Below are 22416 nucleotides of genomic sequence, written 5' to 3'. Positions count from 1 at the left end.
TTTTCTTATTAAATTGATATCTAATTTCCAAATATCAAGTGCTTCCTATTCCACCAATAGTATATGTTTATTGTCAGGAGAGCTGTCACGATTCACCATTAGGATTGATGGTGTTACGATGGTAGCAAACTGATTAATTAGGAGAGCTTAGGCCTTGTGCAAACACGATCAGATTTCATCGAATTAGTATATGATCTTGGTCACCTGAAGATCGTGTATGCACGCACCATCAGAAATCACGTGATAAGGAGCCCTAGGAGCCCTCAAAGCTCCTGGGGGCTCCCTTCTTCGTTCATTATATAGTCAGAGTAGTTTCATAGTTTAGGAGCTTCGTGCTCAACTTAGTTATCAATTAGTTTACCTACATTCTATTTGATCTAGTAACGAATTCACTTTCAAGTGAATACCAGTGATAAAGCCTTCCCTATAACTACCAACCGACGAACCTTAGGCAGCCGCTGCCTTTAGTACAGTATCGTTACAAGAGCCACTTATTTACACACGGCAGATAATTGACTTATTATATTTCACTTATTAGTAGATGCAAGCCAAACTAGAAACTTATAGTAAAAGAATATTATTTGCACAACTTCTCTCTCGTAAATAGCAAGTCGAACGACCTCAATCCAATACACAAGTCATAATCGGGTATCATTTTATCCTTCCAGGAGGATATGAAAACTCCCCTCCCCAATATCGAAAATTAACAATCAAGCCCTCAAATATAATCAACCAAAGTTCTCGAACCCTCCCCAGTGAAGCCAAACCAAAGAATCCAAAAACCTCTCTACAGCTCTCAAAACAAAATCCTCCTTCTCAACCACTCATTTAGCGGTAGATTGAGCTTTCTTCTTGAACAACTTATTCTTCAACTTATCAGCCAATCCAATTGGATGTTCTACACCCGGCTTCGTCGTATTAACCACATTACCCTCACCACCTCGCCCAAAGTGCACATTTTCACCATCAGTACTGGGTCTTAATGCAGCTTCTGGAATGCTATCCGCATCGCTACGTTTAGTAGCCGGGAGACCAGGTGAACCGATGTTTGCGGCTCCTCCGCGACCGACGCTAAATGCTCCATCACCATGATCTCCCGCTGGTCCTTGGCGAACAATTTCACCATCTACATATCTATTGCGCCTGTTAGTTTATTTGTCGAAAACATTCGCCTCATACTGGATCATAAATGCATAGGAGTTGCGATAGGAGGAAGTAAATGCATACGGAGTGGAATCAGCTCCAATATTTCCAGCGCCTGTTATGACGTTAGAATTCTCCTTACTAAAATGGTTTGACTGCGACTGCAAACAGAACATACCTCCGCGACCGTGACTAACTTCAGGTTCGGCCATTATGATGATTTCTCAAATTATTCTTGCGATTAGACTCTTGTAGATGTAAAGTCTGCGCGAAAAATGTAAGTAGGTACTTTTTACTATGCGATCAAAGAAATGGGAACGCGCGTAGTATATAATGCGTAAAGGAATCCTTGGTCTTTCTCAGCCCACTTCACACGCCGCAATCGGTCATACCATTCATTCAAGCATCTTAATGACTTCATGAAAGCACATTTCCTTTAACGAGATAGATGGAATTTGACTTGACTTGACTTGATGTTAGACTGGTACTTACCTTGGAATCTAGTAACAACTGCAACAATATTTTGCGAGAAGAATTTAGAAGAGATAGTGAGAGAAAATGACTCTAGTGAGAAACTTTCAACAAGATTTGAATTGGGCTATTATCTACACGTGCTTTCTTTAGGCTCCTATTTAGACCTAATAAGTCTTCTCCCGTCCCGTTTCCTTTTCCTTGGTTCACTTTCTTCCTTTCATCATCAATAGGTACCTATCTGCAGTTCATCCGAATTTCACAACCATGGATCTAGATCAGACAACTTATGATGTAATTAACCCTTTTAACTTTTCAACTGCAGCACAGACAAAATCGAGTAAAGCACAGAGCAAGTTACTAGGTCGTTACTTCATAACCATAACCATAACCACATACGTGCAGGAACCATCTCAATATCCCTACAAACATTTATGGAGCACACACTTACACTCCATACTGAATACAAAAGACCCTATCCCATCCCTATCCATCCCATCCTTATCTCCAACAAATACCAAACAAGATAAGCCATACATACATATTATCAACTCCCAACTCCTTCCTCCACAAACAAACCAAAGATAAGCACCCCATCCCATCCCCTCTCCTCCTATCCCACATCACCACACCACACCACACTACATTACATACAATACAAAGTCGCCTATTCAGGAGTTAGATCCCTCCAATCCCTCCAATCCGTCTAATCCGCATTAGGCAAAGAATCAAACCCAATAGACCAATTACGAGGCAAATTAATAAAAAATTAATAATTTAAGGAATCTTTTGTTGCATGTCGGAAGTGTTTATGTTATGTTATTGTTTTTGTATTTGTTATTTGGTTTTTTGATTGTTAGGTTTGTGGAGAGATAGTAGATAAAGGAGGGGAGATAAGGAGGGGAGATAAGGAAATGAGGGATGGAAGAGGGGAGGGCTTATCCTGGAGATGTGATCGCGTTTTTTCCCCTATATTTATTACTATTTTTTAGGATGGTTTTGTGAGTAGTTGATGTTAGTTATCTATTCTGTAGGTAGGTAGGATAGAAGGATTTAATATACAATATTTAATATTTAAAATCTTGGATGAATGCTGATATCTGAGGTCTTGATATGTATTTATTGTTCACTTGCAGTTTATATAATATTTTAACTAAGTAAAAAGAGATATCAGATGTGAATGATAAGTCTTACAATACACAGTACAAATGGCCCACGCATACACATTACGTTAGGATATCACAAGCAAATTTATGAGACATGTTTGTCCGTTGCATTACGGATACTGAGCGGAGACCCATTTATTCGAATCCTATCCTCCAACCTCAACCTCCAACCAGCTCAAATCCTCCAAAAAGATCTCAATCATCTACACTATTACCATACCATACCTATTCAATATTTCGTTTCTGCACAACTTGTACAGGTGCAGCTCCACCCGTCGTTGGCAATCCCATGAAAATCTTAAAGTAATCCTATAATCGCCACGATTAATACCATCCATCTACCAAAGAATTCGGAAAGAGAAACTTACATAAATCATCCATTGCAAACCAGTCAAAGTACCAATCATAACGATACGAACCGGAAGACCGTTCCAGAGTCCACGGAATCCAATATCTTTATAGATACGTCCGGTAGCCGCACCGAATGCTTCACCGGGAAGTCGGCTTGCGTTTAATTTGGATACCTGTGAGATTGAGTTAGGAGTTGGGTGGGGAGGATAAAGGGATGAGAAGCTTACCATAACATCGGCAGGATGTGAACGATAGCGCAGAGAATACCAGCCAAATAACCACCCGTGAACGAAACACAGTCTGAGCAGCTTTACCATAATCTGATTTTTGACTGGAAGACGATCATAAATCATTTCTACAATCGTCTCGGACGATGCGATTCATCATGGTATATGGAATTGACGACCCAGAGTGATACAAGCCCTGTACAATCCAGCATATCCTCTTTTGATATAATCTGAGAAAGACCATCCTGCAGTACCCTTCGCGAAAGGGGGGATCGTAGTTTGCATTCGAACCTTCACAGCTTCGAAAGGACAAAGTGCCACATCGGCAATGAATTCTGCAGATGCACTGGCGGATAGATAAAGCCATGTTTTGTACTTGTATGCATTTTCAGGACCGGCGAGATCAGCGTAGAATTTCTTGAAGAATTCGTATCCACCGTATTTGAATGCTCCTTGGGCGGAGTATCCAAAGAATGTGGGACCCCATCCGGTCATGATGCCACGGAATCCTTCGGCGCGGAAGATTTTACCCCAGGCTTGGAAGTTGCCTGTGTACATTTTGGAGTCGACTTGACGACGGCATTTTACTAGATCAAGAGGGGTGACTGATGTGTGGGTGAGACCCTGTGGAATTTAGGTTAGGAGGGTTTTGCATATTTAAGTCTATATATGACATAAGTAATGAGAGGGAAGTAGGATTTTGTGATGCCAATCTATCGAGCCTTCGACGGAAGTGTTAGACAATCGATCACAAGTCCGACACTCAACCCCGGCGGTATCTGGGCAATTGCCCGGTCCTGAAGAGTTGGCTAATCGTCCTTTCAACAGGTAGTACAAACATGCAAAATAATTTCCAATGGTAGGAAACTAGATATATGTGTGAAGGACTGAAACGGATTGAAAAGCAGGCCAATATCCTTCGCTCAATGGTGTATATCCCACAAGCGAAAGTCAATCGTAGCTCCAGTTCCTGGGTACAATCCAAAGTATCTTACCTTGGAATAGACCTCATAATGGAAATAAAACAGATAGACAGTGTATCTGCAATTCAAAACCCCTAATATCATAAGATAAATGAAAAGTCACTCACGCAAGCAAGTAATCCACCAAAAGTACAAGCAGCATAAAACTTTGGCGAATACAACTCAATTTTACCAGTTTTAGCCTGGGCACTCGCACTAGCTTTCTCAAACTCCTTTGCAGCTTCTGCACTCAATGCATTGGCTTTATTCTTCGCATCGTCAACGACGGACCAAGCTGTATAGAGCTCTGAACGAGCTTGAAGTGGGGTGCGCTTGGATACGGGAGTGGTAGGTGATTGAATTGCTAGTTCGGATCGGCGACCGTAGGGATGGGGATGGTGGAATACATCGTGAAGAGTGTTTTGAGAAGGGAAAATTGAAGGCATTTTGAGAATTGATTGAGAGGAGGACGTATGTGGTTTGCTGATGAGGAAGAAAAGAAATACAATGTGATGCGATGCGATGCGATACAATGCGATGTTAAATAAATTCAGGAATGTTGGGTTGAATGGATAAATCGGATTATGGATGAGACACCATTGACGCAATTTGACGTGAAGTAATATTCTTAATGGCCAATGATAATTATCTGTATACGGCTCAAGTTCTAGATGATATCCTTTTATTCTCGTGCGAGGTTGGCACTGTTCAATTCTTCGGGCGAGAATGGAATATTCACTTAAATACGAGACTGTCTGTTGAGTTATGGATAATATAATACAAAAACTTCTGTATGATGATATGAATCTTTACATTATTCTCTAGCATAAAGAGATCCTCAATTGCTTTGTAGAGTGCTGCAAGGTCGGAGAGCTTTTCCTCTTATGAGTAGCCGTAGCCATAGCCATAGCCAGGGACTTTGCATCTTTTGCATCATTATCCCCTCTCAATTCTGTGATGTCAATCTCTTAAACTGACTGATGCTTTTCTCAAACCTCTTCTCAGGGGAAAAGCTTCTAGAATGTCTCAAAACAATGGGAATACTCAGGGACACGATCTAAAGATTTACTCTCCCTCCCGCGTAAATTCCACACCCGCCTAATCACGATCTACCCCACCAATTCCCTCCCCACCATAAAATACTTTGTTGCGAACATACCTCATTAACAACACTTATAACAAAATGTCGAATATTATACCCAATCAAGCAACCACTACAACCCCAGCTTCCGCAGATATGTCCTCATCACTCAAACCGGCGCTCTCGAAATTGGCAAATCGTTATAGAGGCGTAAGTACACTATTCCTGACATCACCAGTCAAACCCATCCACATAAACATGTACATGTAAATTAACACAAACCCCCTCCAGGCCACAGTCGAAGATCTCGATCCTCCCTCCGCACTCTCCTGTAACCCTACTGACCCCATCTCCTACGCTCTAATGAGCGCCTTCGAACGCGATTACACGCATCTCACCGTCATAACCCCAGATACCCGAGCACTACTAGGATATCTCTCGATCCCGCATTTGCGCATCTTACTCGAGACGGGCAAAGTAAAAGAAACAGACGAGGTAGCGAAAGCAATGGTGAAATTTAAGAGGAAGGGAAAGGCTTATAAGGTTATTACTATGGATACGCCGTTAGAGGAGTTGGAACTATTTTTTAATGGGGGCGAGAATGGGGAACACGGGAAACAGGAGTTTGCGGTTGTGACGGATGAGAGGAGGAGGTTTGTTTTGGGGGTGGCGACCAGGACGGATTTGGAGGAGTTTGCTAGGAGGAGACCGGCTTGAGATGGGGTTGGAGATGGGAATGGTGAAAATGGTTCGAAAATGGAGTTTGGGTTATTCATGAGTGCTGATTTAGTATGCATAGCGTGGGTCATAGCATGGTACCATCTTAATACCAGGTTTTGCCAATTTTATTATGGGCTTTGTAGTGGAAGGTTACAAATGCCTTGTCTGGCTAGTACTTCCTTATCGGATATCTTGTGATGGCTTGCTTGGGATACGGAACATGTTGATGCGAGCCCAGTGCATTCATTCTAGGATTTTCGAAGATTATGTTATGGCAAAGTTTGCTGTATCAATATTCAAGTTAGACTTGATTATTATAGGATATATCTTCAAAAATACGAATGATCTTTGATATTTGTACAAGCTTAAATGATCGATTAAGACTATAGAACCTTTTTGAACTAGGGAATAGTACATAAACATCATTCTTAGCCCTATCATCGTTCATGAAACCGCGAAATCAAGCAAGAGGGTAAAATTCCGAATGCATTGTGGGAGTTCATGGAAGATGTTATGAAAAATAAATTGTTGAAATTAGGTGATAGTATCTCAATCTTCATGTCCATGGGGATTCTTTTCTTTCGTATACTCTCATCTCAACATCTCCTTCTCCTATAATGACCTGCTCCACCGAGGACATTATCGCTATTTTAAAATGTGAACCTCTAACGCGCCGACAAGCTCAGTACCGGCGCAGAGGGCCAGCGGGATAATGTTCTTCATGTTTCGTAAGAGCCGCCCTTTACTCACGGTTATGTTTCTTTAGATAGAAATTCGTTCACTCCTCTATTCTCATTACTTGCTCATATGAGAAGTCTTTCATTCGTGAATAGGTGTCGTCTGTTTGTTTTCTTCACTCTCCATTGCTATTGGTAAGTAGACTACAGCTATAGCATTCTAGACGTACATGTGTACTAGGTATATATAAAGTATACATCATTCCTGATCTCATCTCATAACATCATCAGCTTGTGCGTATCGATTCAACACTTCTGTCTATATTTACCAGAAATTGACGATTATTTGAATATATCCTACTTTACATACGCATACACACACTCCAACAAACCCATCCAATCCCGTTCTTCTTCAACTTGTTCTACCAAACCACCTCTAATTAAAAATTTAAAATACATACACTTAGCTGCCGCCAGAATTCCTCGTCAGATATTAAAACTTACTATCCCCAAACCCAAAAATCTACATTTCAATTCTATAACAAAACTTCAGTAAATAATCTAACACCTCTCCACGCACAACAGCAAAATATCAAGTACGGCTTTCTCTTACTCCCATGCATGCAAGGTATATTGATTAATTCGAAGTGGTTATTGATATTATCATTCTCGTTTTAAGATTACAGGAATCTTTGAACCTTTGAAAATTTGTAATGGTGAGCCGGTGAGAGGAAGGAAGGTTACTTTACAACTACCTATATAGATGGAAGATGTGAATGGGAGAACGGGAAATGAATGTATGACAAGATTCGTCTCGATGGGAAATTCTTTTAGGGGAAATTTTGATTTCGAGGTATAGACTATGTATGTGTTTATCTATCGATCTACTAATTAGGTACTCACGTTAAAGATATATGAACACAGGCATCAAGCAGAAGACCAAAAATCCAAAAATCAGCTACCTATTATTATTAATGAAAGACATTCCACACCAGTATATCCTAACCACTACAAACAGCTCAACATCTAGTCAGCTAAATAAAGAATATTACCTAGCGGACCTACCCTCCTTGTCTTTTAACTAAAAGCAGACGTTATGAATATCCACATCAACTCTACATTGCACATCACAATCTCATCTTATATATTCTTGTGCTTTATTATACATCTCGAATCCACCAAGTAGAAATAGAAATATAATGGAAATAAACGCTAATCCTCATATACACGACAATTCCAACCCAGTATAGATAGCACAGCACATCACATCACTCCAACATACCAACCTACCCATTAAATACCACATTAACCCCATCCAAATTAAACCAAACTAAACCATAGAAATACCATCTACTAACATCCCATCCACTATAAACAATAACTCTCCAATCCCCAATTCCCAATTCCCAATTCCCAATTCCCAATTCCCAATTCCCAATTCCCAATTCCCAATTCCCAATTCCCAATACCCAATAAAAGATCCAAAGATCCAAAATTAAGCCTACTATAAATCTATAAATCTATAAATCTATAAATTACTACTCCATCCCATCAGACGATGTAAAGGACGCTTAAGATAAGACAAGACGAAAAGTAACAAAGCAGAGTGGGAGTAGAACGTTGATTTTTATATGAGATATTTGGATTAGGTAGAGGGGGAGATATATATATATATATACCTAGTTTGATAGGTTCTGGCTATCTAGTCTGTGGTGGATATATCAAACGAGCATGTGGTATGTGAAAAGCGGTTTAAAGACTTGGTCCTAGATGTAGGACTATGGAAAGGCTTTAATCTTTTGTTTTCGTGCTGTGACGTCGCATGTCCAATTCCTAGTGAAAAATCCGTCACAGTATGGTTTCGGTGGATAGCTGACCTAAAATCATCAACGTAGCATTTGGAATGATATTGTATGCTTTCCCTTCACTCGTTCACTTAAATATTCAAAGTAAAATACTTTCACGACCAAAATAACCACCTCACATGCAAAACATTTTATTGAAAATTCATTAGTTTTGTGCAATAGCCGTTTGAATTCATGAGAGTACACCTATGCAGTTTTTTTGAACCGCTCTTGTAGCCCACATCCATCCATCGCACCCCGCAAGAATATAAAACAGACCCATGAACCTTTCATGCCATTTATTTCTTAGCAGCAGCGGCCTCATCAGCTGCCTCCTTTGCTCTCTTTTCACGCTTACCGGCCAATCTAGCGTCACTTCTTGCAACCCGCAACTTTCTGTATGCACCTCCCTCAACTGGTTTTGGCATGTCGGACTTGCTGATCTCTGAGAATCCACCCTCGACGGTGGTAATTGGCAGGGTGTTCTTGACACGGCTGCTGGTCTCCTTGAGGGATGCAACCTCTTCCTTGGTGGAATCACCCTTCTTAGGTTGACCAAGTTTGCGTGGGAAAAGGATAAGGCGGGCACGGAAGGACTTGAGGCGGTCGACGTTGGCCTTGAGGGACTCGACTGAGAGGTTTTGGCGGCGAGCATCAACGGAGATACCGATCGTAGGGGCGAGCTTGCGGGGAATTTGAGCCTCCTATTTATGACATCAGAAAACTATACTCATGAAAATCAAAGATTTCCTATTTCTCTCACCTTCAATTCAGCGAGGGTGAAACCACGACCAGCTCGTACACGTCTGTTGTACTTGATGGTTGGGCATCTAACAACTGGTCTCAACAAATCGATTGGTCGTGGAGCGACAGCTGCTGTCTTCGCAAGACGAGCATTGCGACGTCTGAGTTTTCGGCCAGGCTATTTAGACTGTTAGATTCGATTCCAGAGCTTATTTGATTCCCATCTGCGCGTTGTTTACCTGGTCGAAGTGAACTCTAACTCGTCTTTGCCAATCCTTTCGGAAATCTATCCATAATCAGCATCTTCGTAATCCTAATTGATCTGCGGAGAAGACATACGGTTGTGGGCAATTTGCTGGTTGTGCTTGATCGCCATTTTGTCGGGATTGCGATCAAGTTGTCGTTGGTCGTCGTCTTAAAATTCGAGATGTCGGAATTGTCGCAGTATTGAACTTGCTGGGTTCGAAATTTTGGCGACCTAGGGCAAACAATCCCACAACCGAATTTTCCAAATTAGTGAGCACGTGATGCAAACTTTTCTCTTCAATCCCTGCGAGACCCTCTTTTATTGATCTGCACTTCCCTTCGTACAAGAACCTTTTACCATCCTCATCGCCGTGAGAACATGAGAATACAACCTCTTGTGTCTATCGCAGAGTCTCCACGATCTTGCGGTAATACAATAAAACGAGCCAGTGTGATATGGGGCATATTGATCCATCTATCAGTTTAAACAACTCAATTCGTTCCAACTCGTTTAATGGCATCTCAACACTCAGCACAATATACTCTATAACCAGTTCTGGATCGGGAATTTGATGTATCATTACCAGTCGTCATATCTTCACTTGCATTAGGACATACTTGTACATTTCTCAATCATGTACTCGAAAGTACCATAAAACCATTGGCATTCACAGACTAAGTCTTGCAAAGATTTACAAGAACATCAGGTCAGAAGCTGTAAAGGTATAAACTTCATTTTTTATTCATTAAACTACTTTGTAGTTTGATGAACCGTGTCATACATATCTCATTACTACCGTAAACTTTTTCGTAAAAGTGATCATCTTCACCTAGCAACTAAGGCAAGTAATTGTCTCAACCCTCAAGAAAATAGGTAGGCCAGAAGAAGTGACCACCAGTCCCATCCGCCCATTTTTTATGCAAAGACATATATCATTTGCCCTCATTCCAGTGAACCAATTCAACGCCAATGCACCTTTATTAATCAATTACAAAAGCCCACTCTTCGAGTCTGTTAATAGACCAAGGCTACTTGCTTTCAGTATGTGTGAAACCCACCCAAGTCTTCCTCAAGCATGGGACATCTTCATTGCGATGATCATCAAACGGGAGAACAACCTCTTTCCAGCCAACTGCATTCCACTGACGTCCATTCTTAATTCGCTCCTCGTCTGATACTTTACTAATGAATGCTTTTTGTCTTCTCTTCTCACGCTCCTCGATGACAGTATACATGACCTTTCGTCGAAGTAAATGAGTTGTGTGGCCATGAATGACACCACCATTTCCAGTCTCCAATACATGCTTCAAAGGGCCGAATGGCAAGTTGAGTAGTAGTCTTGACAAAGTAACAGTGATATGATCTGAAGAAGGGGAGCGAAGACTCTCTTCAGTAGGGTGATCGCCAAATTTGATGGAGCTCAAGCGTGAGGGTGTGGGATTTGGTCGTTGATCTGGTACATACGGGATCCTAGCATTAAAATGAATGTCCGAGACAGTTGTATCCAGTTCGAAATTGGGAGGGAAGGAGAGTATGATCAAGTTGATTATGTTGTAGATGAGCATATTAGCACATGGCGTATAAATGCTTCGGCCGACTACATCGTTGACATCTGGGGCGCCTGAGCTCCATGACCAATCAATACCCCCTTCAAGAGCGAACTCAAGAGCTTTCTCAGCGGTATCCCAAGTGATTAGTTGACTCGCAATAGCGCAGCCAGTCTTCCAAACTTGAGGAATCTGAAGAATAACCCCTGCTGCTATGTAGCCAAGCGTGAAGTCGAAACGGTCAGCTGGTGTTGATGGCACGGGAGCTGATCCAATGTACGGAGCTGGGAAGCGAGCCATTGCATCTAAGTCCAATATAGGTCCGCCATAAAGATATCGAACCGCCAACGAGAAGGCATCAGAACGCAAGTAACGATCGTCCGACTCGATCAAGATATTCTGAATAGGTAGGGGTGAATCAGCGTTTGTTCGTACTCCAGATGTGATGAGACTTTTCAATACGAAACAGCGAGCAAAGATCAATCTGTGACCACTGATTCGAAGAGGAGCAGCGCGGTCATCAGAGTAGCGTAGCTCAAGAACACAGTCGGAGAATTCTGGTTGTGCAAACTGTTCACGAAGGTGAAACCAAAGATCTCGACGATTGCCGCCTGCCCAAGGAATCTCTTCTTTACGTGGGTAACCGAGAACTCCACGATAAGGTGGTGGTCCCATGGGTGGTATTGGAGATGGATGATGGCCGTAATGAGGACCTAGACCATTCTCTTGATCAATCTGTGCCGATGGTCGAGACCCGTGAATGTTGTGCGCAGTAGCTGGATCAAAGCCATTAAATCGAGGGCTCTCGGCGATTTGAGGGCCAGTCGGCGAGTAACCTTCGGACGGGCCAAATGGTGGTATTTGTCTGCGAAGAAAATCATCACCTGGAGCGGCCTGAAAGCCGTCTTGGTGGTGATAATATCCTGGAGGAAATACCGGGGTCATTGGTGAGAATCCGTTTGACATGTGGTGTTGATGGCCGCCGTTCGTTGGAGGGGGACCGTGACGCAAACCACTTTGTTGCGCGTAAGCATAAGGTGGAATATTGCCAGTGCTCGAAGGTGGAGCTGGTGATGAATTATTAGAATCGGGGTATCCTCCAAATACCGGGTTTGAACTGCTGGGGTGCGCATGGTGCATTGGATGTTGACCATTGAACGCAACCTGCTGTGGGAATTGAGCAGAGTCGGAGGACATGGTGGATTGATTGCTAGCAGGGACAAATGGTGGAGGCAATTGATATGTTGATCTCGATGTGGTCGATTGAGTTTCGGATGGGGCAGAGTGCTGTTCCTCTTCGACTGCTGCAAGAGGTAAATAATTAGCGATGTGGACAACTTCTTGGGCTTACGGGTATCGCAAGGCTGAAATTGAATTTCCTTATCTCACCTTTGACCTCAATCACGTTGGCAAACTTTTCCTCGTCTTCGCGCTCAGCAGAACCACGTTCAGTAGTAGCAGAACCAATTGTAGTTTCGCCCTTCGTAGAAGTAAATCCATCCAATGATTCCGACGTAGATGAGGCATCGACAACTGCTGCGGGGATGCGTTTGGGGGACTCTTTGATTACTTCGAAAAGTTTTTCTTCAGCAACAGGCTCATCGGCATGGGTAGGAATTATATTTGTGGTAAAATCCGAAGTGATGGACACTTGAACTGCTGGAGCCGTCGAGGATGGGGCAACGATTTCCTTCGTCTTTTCCCGGCTAGCTAGTTTCTTTTGTTGTAGCTTACCATAGGAGAGAGGCAGAGCAGGAGCGATGCCTCTTGGGATTGCAACTGCAGGCCTTGAGCGATTCTGCATGACTTTTGACGCGCCGTTTGCGAGTGCCATTTTCGCGGTATTCTCCCAGTCGCAACAAGTTTTTTTTACTTGTTCTTGAATTCACGACTGACGTCCCCAAGATTCAACAATGACCTCAAGCTGGTCATGTAGCATCTGGGGAGTCTTTCGTTGCTTGATGGAGCTTTTAAGGTGAGCGCAAGTGAAAGGACTTGCGGTTTGAAAAAGAAGCTCAAGACACTGATTAGAGGTGACCAATTCTGCGGGGTGTGAAATAATTTGTTTAAGCCTGGGCTGCCTGATGAATGGTAGGCTCTAACGTATTTAGGATATAGTGTGGTTCTTAGTGTGATTTGTGCCTGGTTTCTCCGACGGACTTAAGGGGTAAGCATCATTAGGTAAGACTATGTTGTTAGATAAGGTTAGAACTAGAAAATTGGTGTGCTCAAGACTCAAACTAAAAAAAAAACAAAAACAAAAGCATTGAAATTGAAATTGCTTTGATTTGATAATATACATCAGAATCTATTTGCACCCCTTATATAAATGTTTCTCCCTCATATCTAAGATACTCTTTTGCTATTCAGATCTCGAATGAATGTCGAAATGGTTTCTATATCCTTCAATAATATGCAGCAGCATGACATGGAACATGGAGGGGCATTGAGACAGTTCTCATTATTCTACTTCAAGTATACGCCATTGTATGATATGCAATCTAGAACACACTCGTGTAATGTTATCTTCACACTGCAAGAAATACTCAACCTCTAGTCACTACACAAGCAATGCTTTATTAGCTCAAACTAATAAAAACTATCCTTAGAAGTCTATGGATATCACCGATCATGTGCAAGAGTTGAAGATCGAATTACCAAAAGTAGGGGCTTTTTTTAAAAAAAAAGAAAATAGATAATCATGCTGTTTTGGTACATGTTAATGGTACTGGTATTTATCAAAGGCTTGAAATTTAGTATATACTTTTTCTTTTTTCAAAAAAAAAAAAAAAAAAGGAAAATTTTTTGCAAGTGATATTGATGCCAGATCAAAACCATTGTACTTCGAAGACTCAGGTCTAATCTCTATGATTTAGGTAGTGACTATTGTCCGATGATATTATATTGACCCAATCTAGATCACGCCATTGGATTCAATGCCTTATTGGATATTGCACAAAATTTACCTTGTTGGATAATAGTGAATTTCAGAGAAGTCTTGCATATAGTTGACTTTACGATCAAATAATTTCTTCTTCGTTTTCCAACAATCAGTTTCCTCCAGACTGAACGCAACCTTAACAGCTCCAACACCACCACAATGTCAAAAATCGGAAAAGAAAATACAATCGTGGCGGAATCCGAAGAACAAGATCGAGTCATTTCAGGCGTCGGAGAAGAGGATCAAGATAGCGTCACGAAAGCGAGGCACTCGAATGTTAGGTACAGCAGAAACATGACGGTAAGCATTACCTCGAAATTATTGGAAGGGCTCTGATAATATGATCATATCCATACCTTTCACTGACAACATTGTATAGATCGAGCAGCTGTTGGAGAGTTTGAAAAAATTAACGGGACCAGGAGCAGAGGATGAAAGGAAGCGAAGAGTGATGGTGTACACGCAGAGGGAAAAAAATCCGAGGCGGGAGGCCAAAGACCAAGCTTGGAGTAAGGAGAGGAAAGCCAGAGCGGAGATGACCCAAATCCGGCAGCAGGCTAGACTTGCAGAGAAGAAAGCTAAATTGGAAGTAAAGAAGGCAGAGGTTCAAACCAAGGAGGCAAAGGCTCAAGCCAAAGAGGCAGAGGCTCAAGCAAAGGAGGTAGCAAAGAAGGCCAGGATGGCAGTGTTAGATGCTAGGGAGATGGTAAGTTTTATTCGCTCCTTGCTGATTGGTAAGGATCTGGGATACTATTGTTATAGATTGCCTAATTATGTGGATGTCCAGGGTTTCCAAACTCCAATTGAGAGGAAAGAGCTAAAGAAAATCGCAAAATGGGGGCGATACAAGGCTCGAAAGGAGGCAAATAGCAAGAGTAATTGCAATATGGTGGAACCGAGGGAGGAGGCAGATGTTGATACGATGAAGACGGGTGAGGAGGTTGAAGGCGCAACGTTTCAGCTTCCTATCAGGGAGAAATGAACCTTTGTTTCCATCGATGCGAAAGCGGCGGATTGTTTGTTAGTAAAGATATTGATGATAATCATGAACCAATAAGAAATGCATAGTTTGTACCCCTTTCGTACAACACAATTGGATTATCTGACTTTGGCTGCCTTATTCTTTAGTTTTCACTGTTTTGCTAGACTCGCGGGTCTTCGGGAGAAGATAATCTCCGCCTAACAGTGCCTTGAACACCCCATACAGTCCACTCAACGGCCAAATATTCCAGAAGATTGTCAGCAGCCACAATTTCCACGATCCTTGCAACTCCCTGCGTTCCGACTCGATATCAACTTTGACCTTATCGTAGATACTAGGAAGATGTGTTGCATGGTACTTGACACGAAGAGCGTCATATTCCTTACGATTATAAATCTCATCGAATTCCTCCTCGGTATAATAGGCGTGAGCATACAACCATTTCTGTCCACCCAGCTCTCGAACTTTGTGTTCAAACTTTCGGTTCCATGTTATGAATGCATCACGACCATCTGGGCCTGGTCCCCAAACCCCAAAGTTGAGCAACATTTTAGGAGTAGATGAATTTCCGTTTCTCTCAGCGAGGAGTCCCAGCGGCGATTCGCTGGAGAGCCCGTCCTGTCGCAGCGGACACAACCAAATGGGCCACTGTCCGAAATCCTTGTCTAGGTAATTGACGAACTCCGTGGCGCGGGGATATGGAATTGCTACGTCCTGGATTATATACTTTTTGGAAAGCCCGCTTTGGTGTAGCGCGTGATACATCACTCGCGTATGCATAAAGTAATCGAGTAGACGACGCGTGATACGATTAAATGGGGTAATGAAGTATCTATTAGCAAGAGTAAGTGCCCCGCCAACGTTAAAGTTTAACTGTCCACTTACCTATATGCATATCTGCCGACCCAGAAGCCTCCTCGATCGTATCGAAACAGATAATCAACAAGAGGGATAGCTTCTGTGATTGATCCGTAACTCCTATCATGTAAGTTCTTGGCATGGAGATAAAACCAAGGGTCCGATTTTTTCACAAAGCCTTGTATGTGTGTGTCAGGCTTCAGTTTGTCAACCAAACGTCCGGAACAGATGACGCCAGTCTCTTTGCTGAACAGGATACCATCAAGGTAGTCCACGTTTGAATCCTTGGTAATTTTCTCAATCTTTTGTATCCCCTCTTCCATGCTTTTAATATTTATATACGTCAACTCGACATAGGGTTTCGCTTCAATTAGCTGCAACTCAATCAAAGTCGTGACTCCTAGCGTTCCAAAAGACGATGCCGCACCATAAAACAAATCCGGCTTCTCATTCTTGGAAGCCGTTACGATCTCGCCGTTTGCAAGAACCATCTCAATCCAATTGACTGTGCGATCAAAGAAGCCATATTTGAAGGAGCTACTCTCTCCAGAAGTACCAGCAAATCCTCCTCCAGTGGTAATACCAGGGAACTCCATAACCACCGGGGGTACAAGACCATAGCGAAGAGTTTCCGCAACAAGACTATCCATTGGTACATTTGGTTCAACAAGAGCTACCTTTTTCTCCGTGTCTACATGAAGCACTCGATTTAATTTGCTCGTATCGATCATGCGGTCTCTGCGCCGATTCGAATCTCGTGTACTATTGGTCGATCCATGATATAATCTAAACGCCTCTTTCCTATCGTAAAATTGTTTAATAGAAGAGGCAATGGCAGAAACTGCTTCATTATGACGGTCCATTTCTCCTTTAGTTTGGTTGTATGATATAAATTTGGGATGTCTTGGGAGTCGAAGATCTTGGTTGGAAGGTGCAAAAGATATGCATGCAGCTTCTAATAAGCGTTAGCCACTAAAATGAAACGCTAATAAGGCCGGAAGCTAAAATAATCACATTTTCTGCAGGTGTGGTTTGGAAGTGGGGAAAGCTAAGCTCATCCAAATTGCTTACCGAGCCGAAGCTGCCGAGCATGATGATATCACTTTTCAACTTATATTAGAAGAATTTAGCTTGTCAAGAACTATTATCTCTCGACAGCCTTTCCTAACATAGCTTTAGGATGATTTCCGAATGGTCAGAATGGCTTCGCTTAAACCTAGTGGAGTTTTTTGATTCTATTCCTTTTCAACTTAAGATCTTACATTCAGAAATATCTTGAAATTTCTTCACGGAGTAGCTCCATCCTCTACAGGATTGAAGGGTTATAGAGCCCCGTAAAGCTTTACCTGACTAGTGGTCCCTCGGATTGGATCCTCTTTCATGAACAGAGTAGTTGGACTGTTCAAATAGGATCTCGGCTTTAATCGGAGTCGTGCTGAGGATTTCATCTCGATGGCATGTCTATTTGCTACGATCTGCCGTGCAGAATTATCCCATATGAACCTAAAGCGTCTCGGAGTGAGTAAATATCACGTCTAGACGGTCTAGTATGCCGATAACTTGCTGATGTAGTACTATTGCAGATAAATGAAGTTGAGAAGTTCGATTTGGAATCTAACAGGCCTAGATTTGGCATAGCCGTAGATGCCGATCGAATTTGGGGGTTGAAAGCTCCAATTAGGTGAATGCTATCTGTGTAATATATATTTGATTTGGCGTAACGTTATCATCTGTTTGTTATCGTCTAATTGCGGTCTCAGTTTTCAATTGACAATTAATCAGTATTCTGCTTTTTAATTCTCGTCTAATAGTGAGTTGAATGTCTAGAGCTTCAATGATTATCATACTCATATCTGATTTGGAGTCTAATACTCGAGTCAAAGTAGCTTAATACTCCTATATTATATCAGAATAGGTATTAAAAATCAAGTTAAATATCATCATGTCTTCATTTCATATATTTTCGTCTAATTTTGAGCTAAATATTTTACCTTTCTCCACCAGCCACCAAATGCAAATCTTTTTTACATGAAAAATATCCTTCTTCAAACCATCACTCCTCCAATATAATTCTCAAGCCTCGGCAGCCAACCATTATCAAGTAGGACAAAAGCAGGGCCTGTCATTCTCCATTCTTGACGTTTTGACCGCTGTTCTTCTGCGCCGCAGCTAGACTTATGATCGGATAATGGCAAAGATTGAGCCACAGGCCGCATACAGAATGTGGGAAGGAAGTCTAAGCACCATGCAGTGTCAGAAGTTTGAACCATGATATCACCAATTTGTATGTCCCCTCTCCCGATGCCAAAAATATCATCCTCCCACCTGAGCAGAAAGTAGGTTTTCATCAATTCGAGGATACCAAGCACAAGAGGTTCGCCGGTAGATACATCTTGCTTTCGACTTAATGTTTCTAATTTGTTGGCTAACTTTGACAAAGGCCATCCCGATCTTATACGCCGACCGTATCTCTTTTCCAGGATCAGGAGATTCTTCATCTCCTAATCGGTTATGCTTAGATTCACAAATCCCTTAGCTAGAGCGAAGGCAAGAACTCGAAATATCATGGTGGGGGGGGGTATCCATATATTGGGCGACATTCATTTCCGGGGCGGGTGGCCATTCGTTAGAAATGGAGATTACTTTTCTTCTAACCCCTCTGGCAAAAAATAACACATTCCGGTCGTTTTCTCCCATCCTCAGAGACGGGAAACTGGATACCGATACAGGCACATCCGCCATGGAATCGGGAAAATCTCGCACCTTATTCCAGGCTGGGATCCAGGAAGGGATTCTGGGATTCTGTTGTTGCTCCCACAACGCACCGAAAGCGAACAAGTGCTTCAAGAGAACATGCCAATTTCCGACCGCCACACAGTCAAGTGCGAGACGACGATACACTTCGATCCAGGTGCTCGTATAATCAACAGGAAACACCTTTCTCGCAATCGAGCTCTCAAGCTTCAAAGAACTCTCGGATGCGGCACTGGGCACAACATCTTCAACCAAACTATGAAGAGCAAAAATTCGATCGCGAGGGTCAGAACACTCGCTTTTATGAAAATCCCAAATAAGTGTGAGCAGCTCGTTAGCATGCGAGTAGATCATGCAGGCATTATGCACAGAATCAAGAGCTTCTGGCTCAAGTGTAATGATGCCCCTGTCCGAAGCGATCTGAAGCCTCCTAAGTGCGTCGACGAACCAGTGCCAGGATATTCGGAATGGGCCGCATTGTATGATACTGTCATGACCCAGCGCCACCTCTTGAGTAATCCATCGTCTCTGAAACCAAGGGCGTTGCAGGAGCTTTTGAACTTTGGTAATGTTTGAATGTTTGAAGACATCTTTGTTCAAGTTCTCGATGGTTTCTTTTGAAATAGCAATGCACTTGATGCTGGTAAGCCGTTTCAGAAAAGCGAAGACGAGTTGAATATCATCCTCCGGAGAGGCGTCATCAAGCCAAACAAGTATTCTTCGGGCTTGTCGATAAATATCTCCCATGAGGGACACCTGAATACTTTTCTCGTCGTTATCTGCTTGGTTCAAACAAATGGCATCCACCCACAGATATCGGGCTGAAGACTCTGTTCGGAAATGCCGCAGAAGTGAATCCACACTGTGCGTGATATTCATAAACGCGCTCTTTTTATCACAGGAAATTTCGCAAGAAAGATCTGATCCCCCCCAAGTGTAGGATACAGCCTCGAAATGTTGTTCATCTCCTATGTCGAGGAGGATTTCGTGGCGGTCTTGATGAATGATGTTGCACTCCAGAGGCTCATTGTGGTTTTTAGCTGGTTGGAGGACGATAACACGGATAGTTTCGGGGGTCTCGGGAGGTCTGTACTTATATAGTTGAGTCGTGAACGGCTTATTCATCTTGAAGACCTTTGTCGATTCAGGAAGCAGTCCCACCCTTCAGGCGAGAAAGAACAGGAACGACCGGCGGCGATAGTTAAAGAAGCGGTTTCACTGTAGATACCAGGGCTAACAATTGTAGAGGCTGATCCTTCTATCAAAGTTCGTAGAGACAGTCGAAAGAGAAGTCAGCCGAAAGAGACGTTAGAGAATTTTGGCAAAGATCGGCCACTTTTTGCTACGCTTGATCATGAGAGGGTACTGTGCAATTGGAAGTACAATATCTGGGGAAAACATAAATTTTTCGGTAGTAGTCGGCCATACCCAGCCACGCGCTCAGCAGTCACAGCCTCAATTATATTATGAAAGGTTAATAATACGCTGCAATTACCGTAAATATGACCAGGGAACCTTCATTGCTTGATTAGAGGTATCAACTAATGTGCCGACGTCGCACTAAACAGCACTGCCTGGTCATCACAAGGCTGACAGTGACTTCTCAACATCATGGCGAGTCTCGGAAACTGTTCATGAGTTTGAAAGGTTCAAAGAGCTTGTGGTGGTGCTACAGGTCGAAAAGTCCTATTTTACTCCGGACTGATACCCTCTACAATTAGACGCGGCGGCGAGAACACTGTGGTAATTAGACTGCGCAGAGCGGCTACAATATAGCTGAAATAAATGTTGAAGTCGATTGATGTATCTGAATTTTTTATCTTTTAATATTATGTTAGATTGTTTAAATTATAAATTAAATCTAATTATTGATCTTCACTCTATCTTCGACTTAAAATTATTCTATTCTTTTTATTTAAATTTTGTTTTTAGTTTTCAAAGTAATTTTATTATTTCAATTAGACTACCCGAATATAAAATATAAACCCGAGTATTAAACTGTGACCAAAAGGGTGTTTATAGACCAGCAATTGTATTTAACTTAGAATCTACAGGTGAAGAGCACCTGTAGATGGGAATAGCTACTCTATATACACACAAATGAATGGCCTAGCCGCAATGGCTAGGCAAAAAGAAGTCATATTTACCCCTCCAATGATCTTGCTTTACCGATAACCATTGATACCTAGTACTTGTCCGGATCTGATCCTCAGGCCACCTAAATCGTATACTAATCCCGAGTAATCGTATCATGTGTGGACATGATTAATGTACCTGAGGTTTCTTATACAATAAGGGTGGGAGGAAAGCAGGGGTTTCCGTCACATCAACTTTATATTACATTGATTTTTAAATAATATTATTTGAGTGTTTGAAACTAGTTCGAATAATCAAATTTTTATTTCTTCAAGATTTTAATAAGGTCTTTTAAATTTTCAATCCGATCTTAAGAAGATAAATTTTCAAACGGTTCTTGAATTCAATATCTTGTGTATAATTAATACTTTAGATTGATTTGATTTTTCTGATTTAAAAGTCTTTGAAAGAATGTCGGGATCAGAGTATTTGAATACTCAATATTGATATTCTTAAGTTCTTCTTAACAAAATACTAAAACTAAAATTGGAGAATACTCTAATTACGTTATATAATTTATATAGACTTTATTTGTCGAAGCTTTAATTACTCAAAGTTGATGTAATTATTTGGAATCTATTTTCAAATATACAAACTGGACTTAATAAAACACAATTAATTACATGCATTCAAAGAGCAACGACTAGAATAAGAATCATCATATCCGCTCGTCTAGCGACTCAAAACAATTTCCGATCCGCACTAACATCTCGCAGAAATGAGAAACGAGAAGAACCAAACTAACTCCATCATTATTCCGAACTAGCACTTTCACAAGCCAATCCCCATTCCAAAATGTCGAAACAACAGGCGTTGCATCCACCCAAACTAGCTCTTCTACAATCCAATCCCCATGCCGAAACAACAGGTGTTGCATGCGCCAAGGAATCCGGTTGCTCAGCAGCGAGGACATGTGTCTGTTTCCTTTTTGTGGGAAGTGTCTGGAGCTTTTGGCTCTGTTTTGGCTGTTTCTTTTTGGGATGCTGCTGCTGGGTTCGCATTCGGTTCCGCTTTTGCTCTGCCTTTGCTGGCGGGGATTGGAACTGCCCTTTGCTTGGTGCTTCCTGGGACTTCATTTTGTGCGTTGGTGGACATTGTGGATGGTAGGTAGTATGTAGTTCTGTGATGGGTGCTGCTAACTGACTTAGAAGCTGCGTGATAATCTGTTGCTGGATAGATTTCTGTAGGTATTTCGTAAGGTTTGCAAGGTTGTGTGATTTTTGAAAGATGGAAAGGGGAGGTGAATGGAGCTTTTATAGCCATCTGCAAAAGCACAAGGTCATTCTTTCGCATTTGTGACTGTATTATTCATTACTTGTTTTGTGAGAACTATGATAGTACAGTAGTAATTTCAAAGCCAAGGACTTCTTGATTTGTATCTCTCAAAGACACGCTGACCTCTAAATTGGTACGGTAGCATAAGAGGAATTGAGAATAACTCATTGCCTAACTGGAGACAGATGATTGCCAAGCAATAATAATCAAGTCCTGAGGTGACTATATTGAACAAGAAGAGAGCTGACTCAGTGCGCCCCGTAAATAGAGAAGGGATACTAATGAGTACA

The 22416-nt window shown here is 41.9% G+C and overlaps 9 protein-coding genes across 9 annotated transcripts; 2 read left to right on the top strand and 7 right to left on the bottom strand.

The window, feature by feature from the left end:
* Positions 1-824: 824 nt before the first annotated feature.
* On the bottom strand, positions 825-1355 carry SS1G_02897 (hypothetical protein; the record flags this gene model as incomplete). Its single annotated transcript, XM_001596625.1, has 3 exons — positions 825-1134; positions 1228-1258; positions 1322-1355. The coding sequence occupies 3 exons, from the start codon at positions 1353-1355 to the stop codon at positions 825-827; spliced, it is 375 nt and encodes a 124-aa protein (XP_001596675.1).
* A 1650-nt stretch (positions 1356-3005) lies between these two features.
* On the bottom strand, positions 3006-4766 carry SS1G_02896 (hypothetical protein; the record flags this gene model as incomplete). The annotated part of the gene is made up of 4 exons (XM_001596624.1): positions 3006-3089; positions 3149-3304; positions 3650-3982; positions 4449-4766. The coding sequence occupies 4 exons, from the start codon at positions 4764-4766 to the stop codon at positions 3006-3008; spliced, it is 891 nt and encodes a 296-aa protein (XP_001596674.1).
* Positions 4767-5503: 737 nt separating this feature from the next.
* Positions 5504-6228, top strand: SS1G_02895 (hypothetical protein; the record flags this gene model as incomplete). Its single annotated transcript, XM_001596623.1, has 3 exons — positions 5504-5611; positions 5693-6054; positions 6213-6228. 3 exons carry the CDS (start codon positions 5504-5506, stop codon positions 6226-6228), a joined length of 486 nt encoding a protein of 161 aa, XP_001596673.1.
* A 2713-nt stretch (positions 6229-8941) lies between these two features.
* On the bottom strand, positions 8942-9762 carry SS1G_02894 (60S ribosomal protein L13; the record flags this gene model as incomplete). The annotated part of the gene is made up of 4 exons (XM_001596622.1): positions 8942-9346; positions 9406-9564; positions 9626-9672; positions 9726-9762. The coding sequence occupies 4 exons, from the start codon at positions 9760-9762 to the stop codon at positions 8942-8944; spliced, it is 648 nt and encodes a 215-aa protein (XP_001596672.1).
* An 899-nt stretch (positions 9763-10661) lies between these two features.
* On the bottom strand, positions 10662-13014 carry SS1G_02893 (hypothetical protein; the record flags this gene model as incomplete). The annotated part of the gene is made up of 2 exons (XM_001596621.1): positions 10662-12484; positions 12570-13014. The coding sequence occupies 2 exons, from the start codon at positions 13012-13014 to the stop codon at positions 10662-10664; spliced, it is 2268 nt and encodes a 755-aa protein (XP_001596671.1).
* A 1266-nt stretch (positions 13015-14280) lies between these two features.
* Positions 14281-15103, top strand: SS1G_02892 (hypothetical protein; the record flags this gene model as incomplete). The annotated part of the gene is made up of 3 exons (XM_001596620.1): positions 14281-14421; positions 14501-14827; positions 14909-15103. 3 exons carry the CDS (start codon positions 14281-14283, stop codon positions 15101-15103), a joined length of 663 nt encoding a protein of 220 aa, XP_001596670.1.
* A 257-nt stretch (positions 15104-15360) lies between these two features.
* SS1G_02891 (hypothetical protein) lies at positions 15361-16824 on the bottom strand (the record flags this gene model as incomplete). Its single annotated transcript, XM_001596619.1, has 3 exons — positions 15361-15395; positions 15490-15935; positions 15989-16824. 3 exons carry the CDS (start codon positions 16822-16824, stop codon positions 15361-15363), a joined length of 1317 nt encoding a protein of 438 aa, XP_001596669.1.
* A 1450-nt stretch (positions 16825-18274) lies between these two features.
* SS1G_02890 (hypothetical protein) lies at positions 18275-19840 on the bottom strand (the record flags this gene model as incomplete). The annotated part of the gene is made up of 2 exons (XM_001596618.1): positions 18275-18462; positions 18787-19840. The coding sequence occupies 2 exons, from the start codon at positions 19838-19840 to the stop codon at positions 18275-18277; spliced, it is 1242 nt and encodes a 413-aa protein (XP_001596668.1).
* Positions 19841-21603: 1763 nt separating this feature from the next.
* Positions 21604-21927, bottom strand: SS1G_02889 (predicted protein; the record flags this gene model as incomplete). The annotated part of the gene is made up of 1 exon (XM_001596617.1): positions 21604-21927. The coding sequence occupies one exon, from the start codon at positions 21925-21927 to the stop codon at positions 21604-21606; it is 324 nt and encodes a 107-aa protein (XP_001596667.1).
* Positions 21928-22416: the final 489 nt, after the last annotated feature.

This window comes from Sclerotinia sclerotiorum, genomic scaffold, assembly GCF_000146945.2.
Source record: "Sclerotinia sclerotiorum 1980 UF-70 scaffold_3 genomic scaffold, whole genome shotgun sequence".
In the NCBI taxonomy this organism is placed as follows: Eukaryota; Fungi; Ascomycota; class Leotiomycetes; order Helotiales; family Sclerotiniaceae; genus Sclerotinia; species Sclerotinia sclerotiorum.
This window is presented reverse-complemented; position numbering and strand designations above follow the sequence as displayed.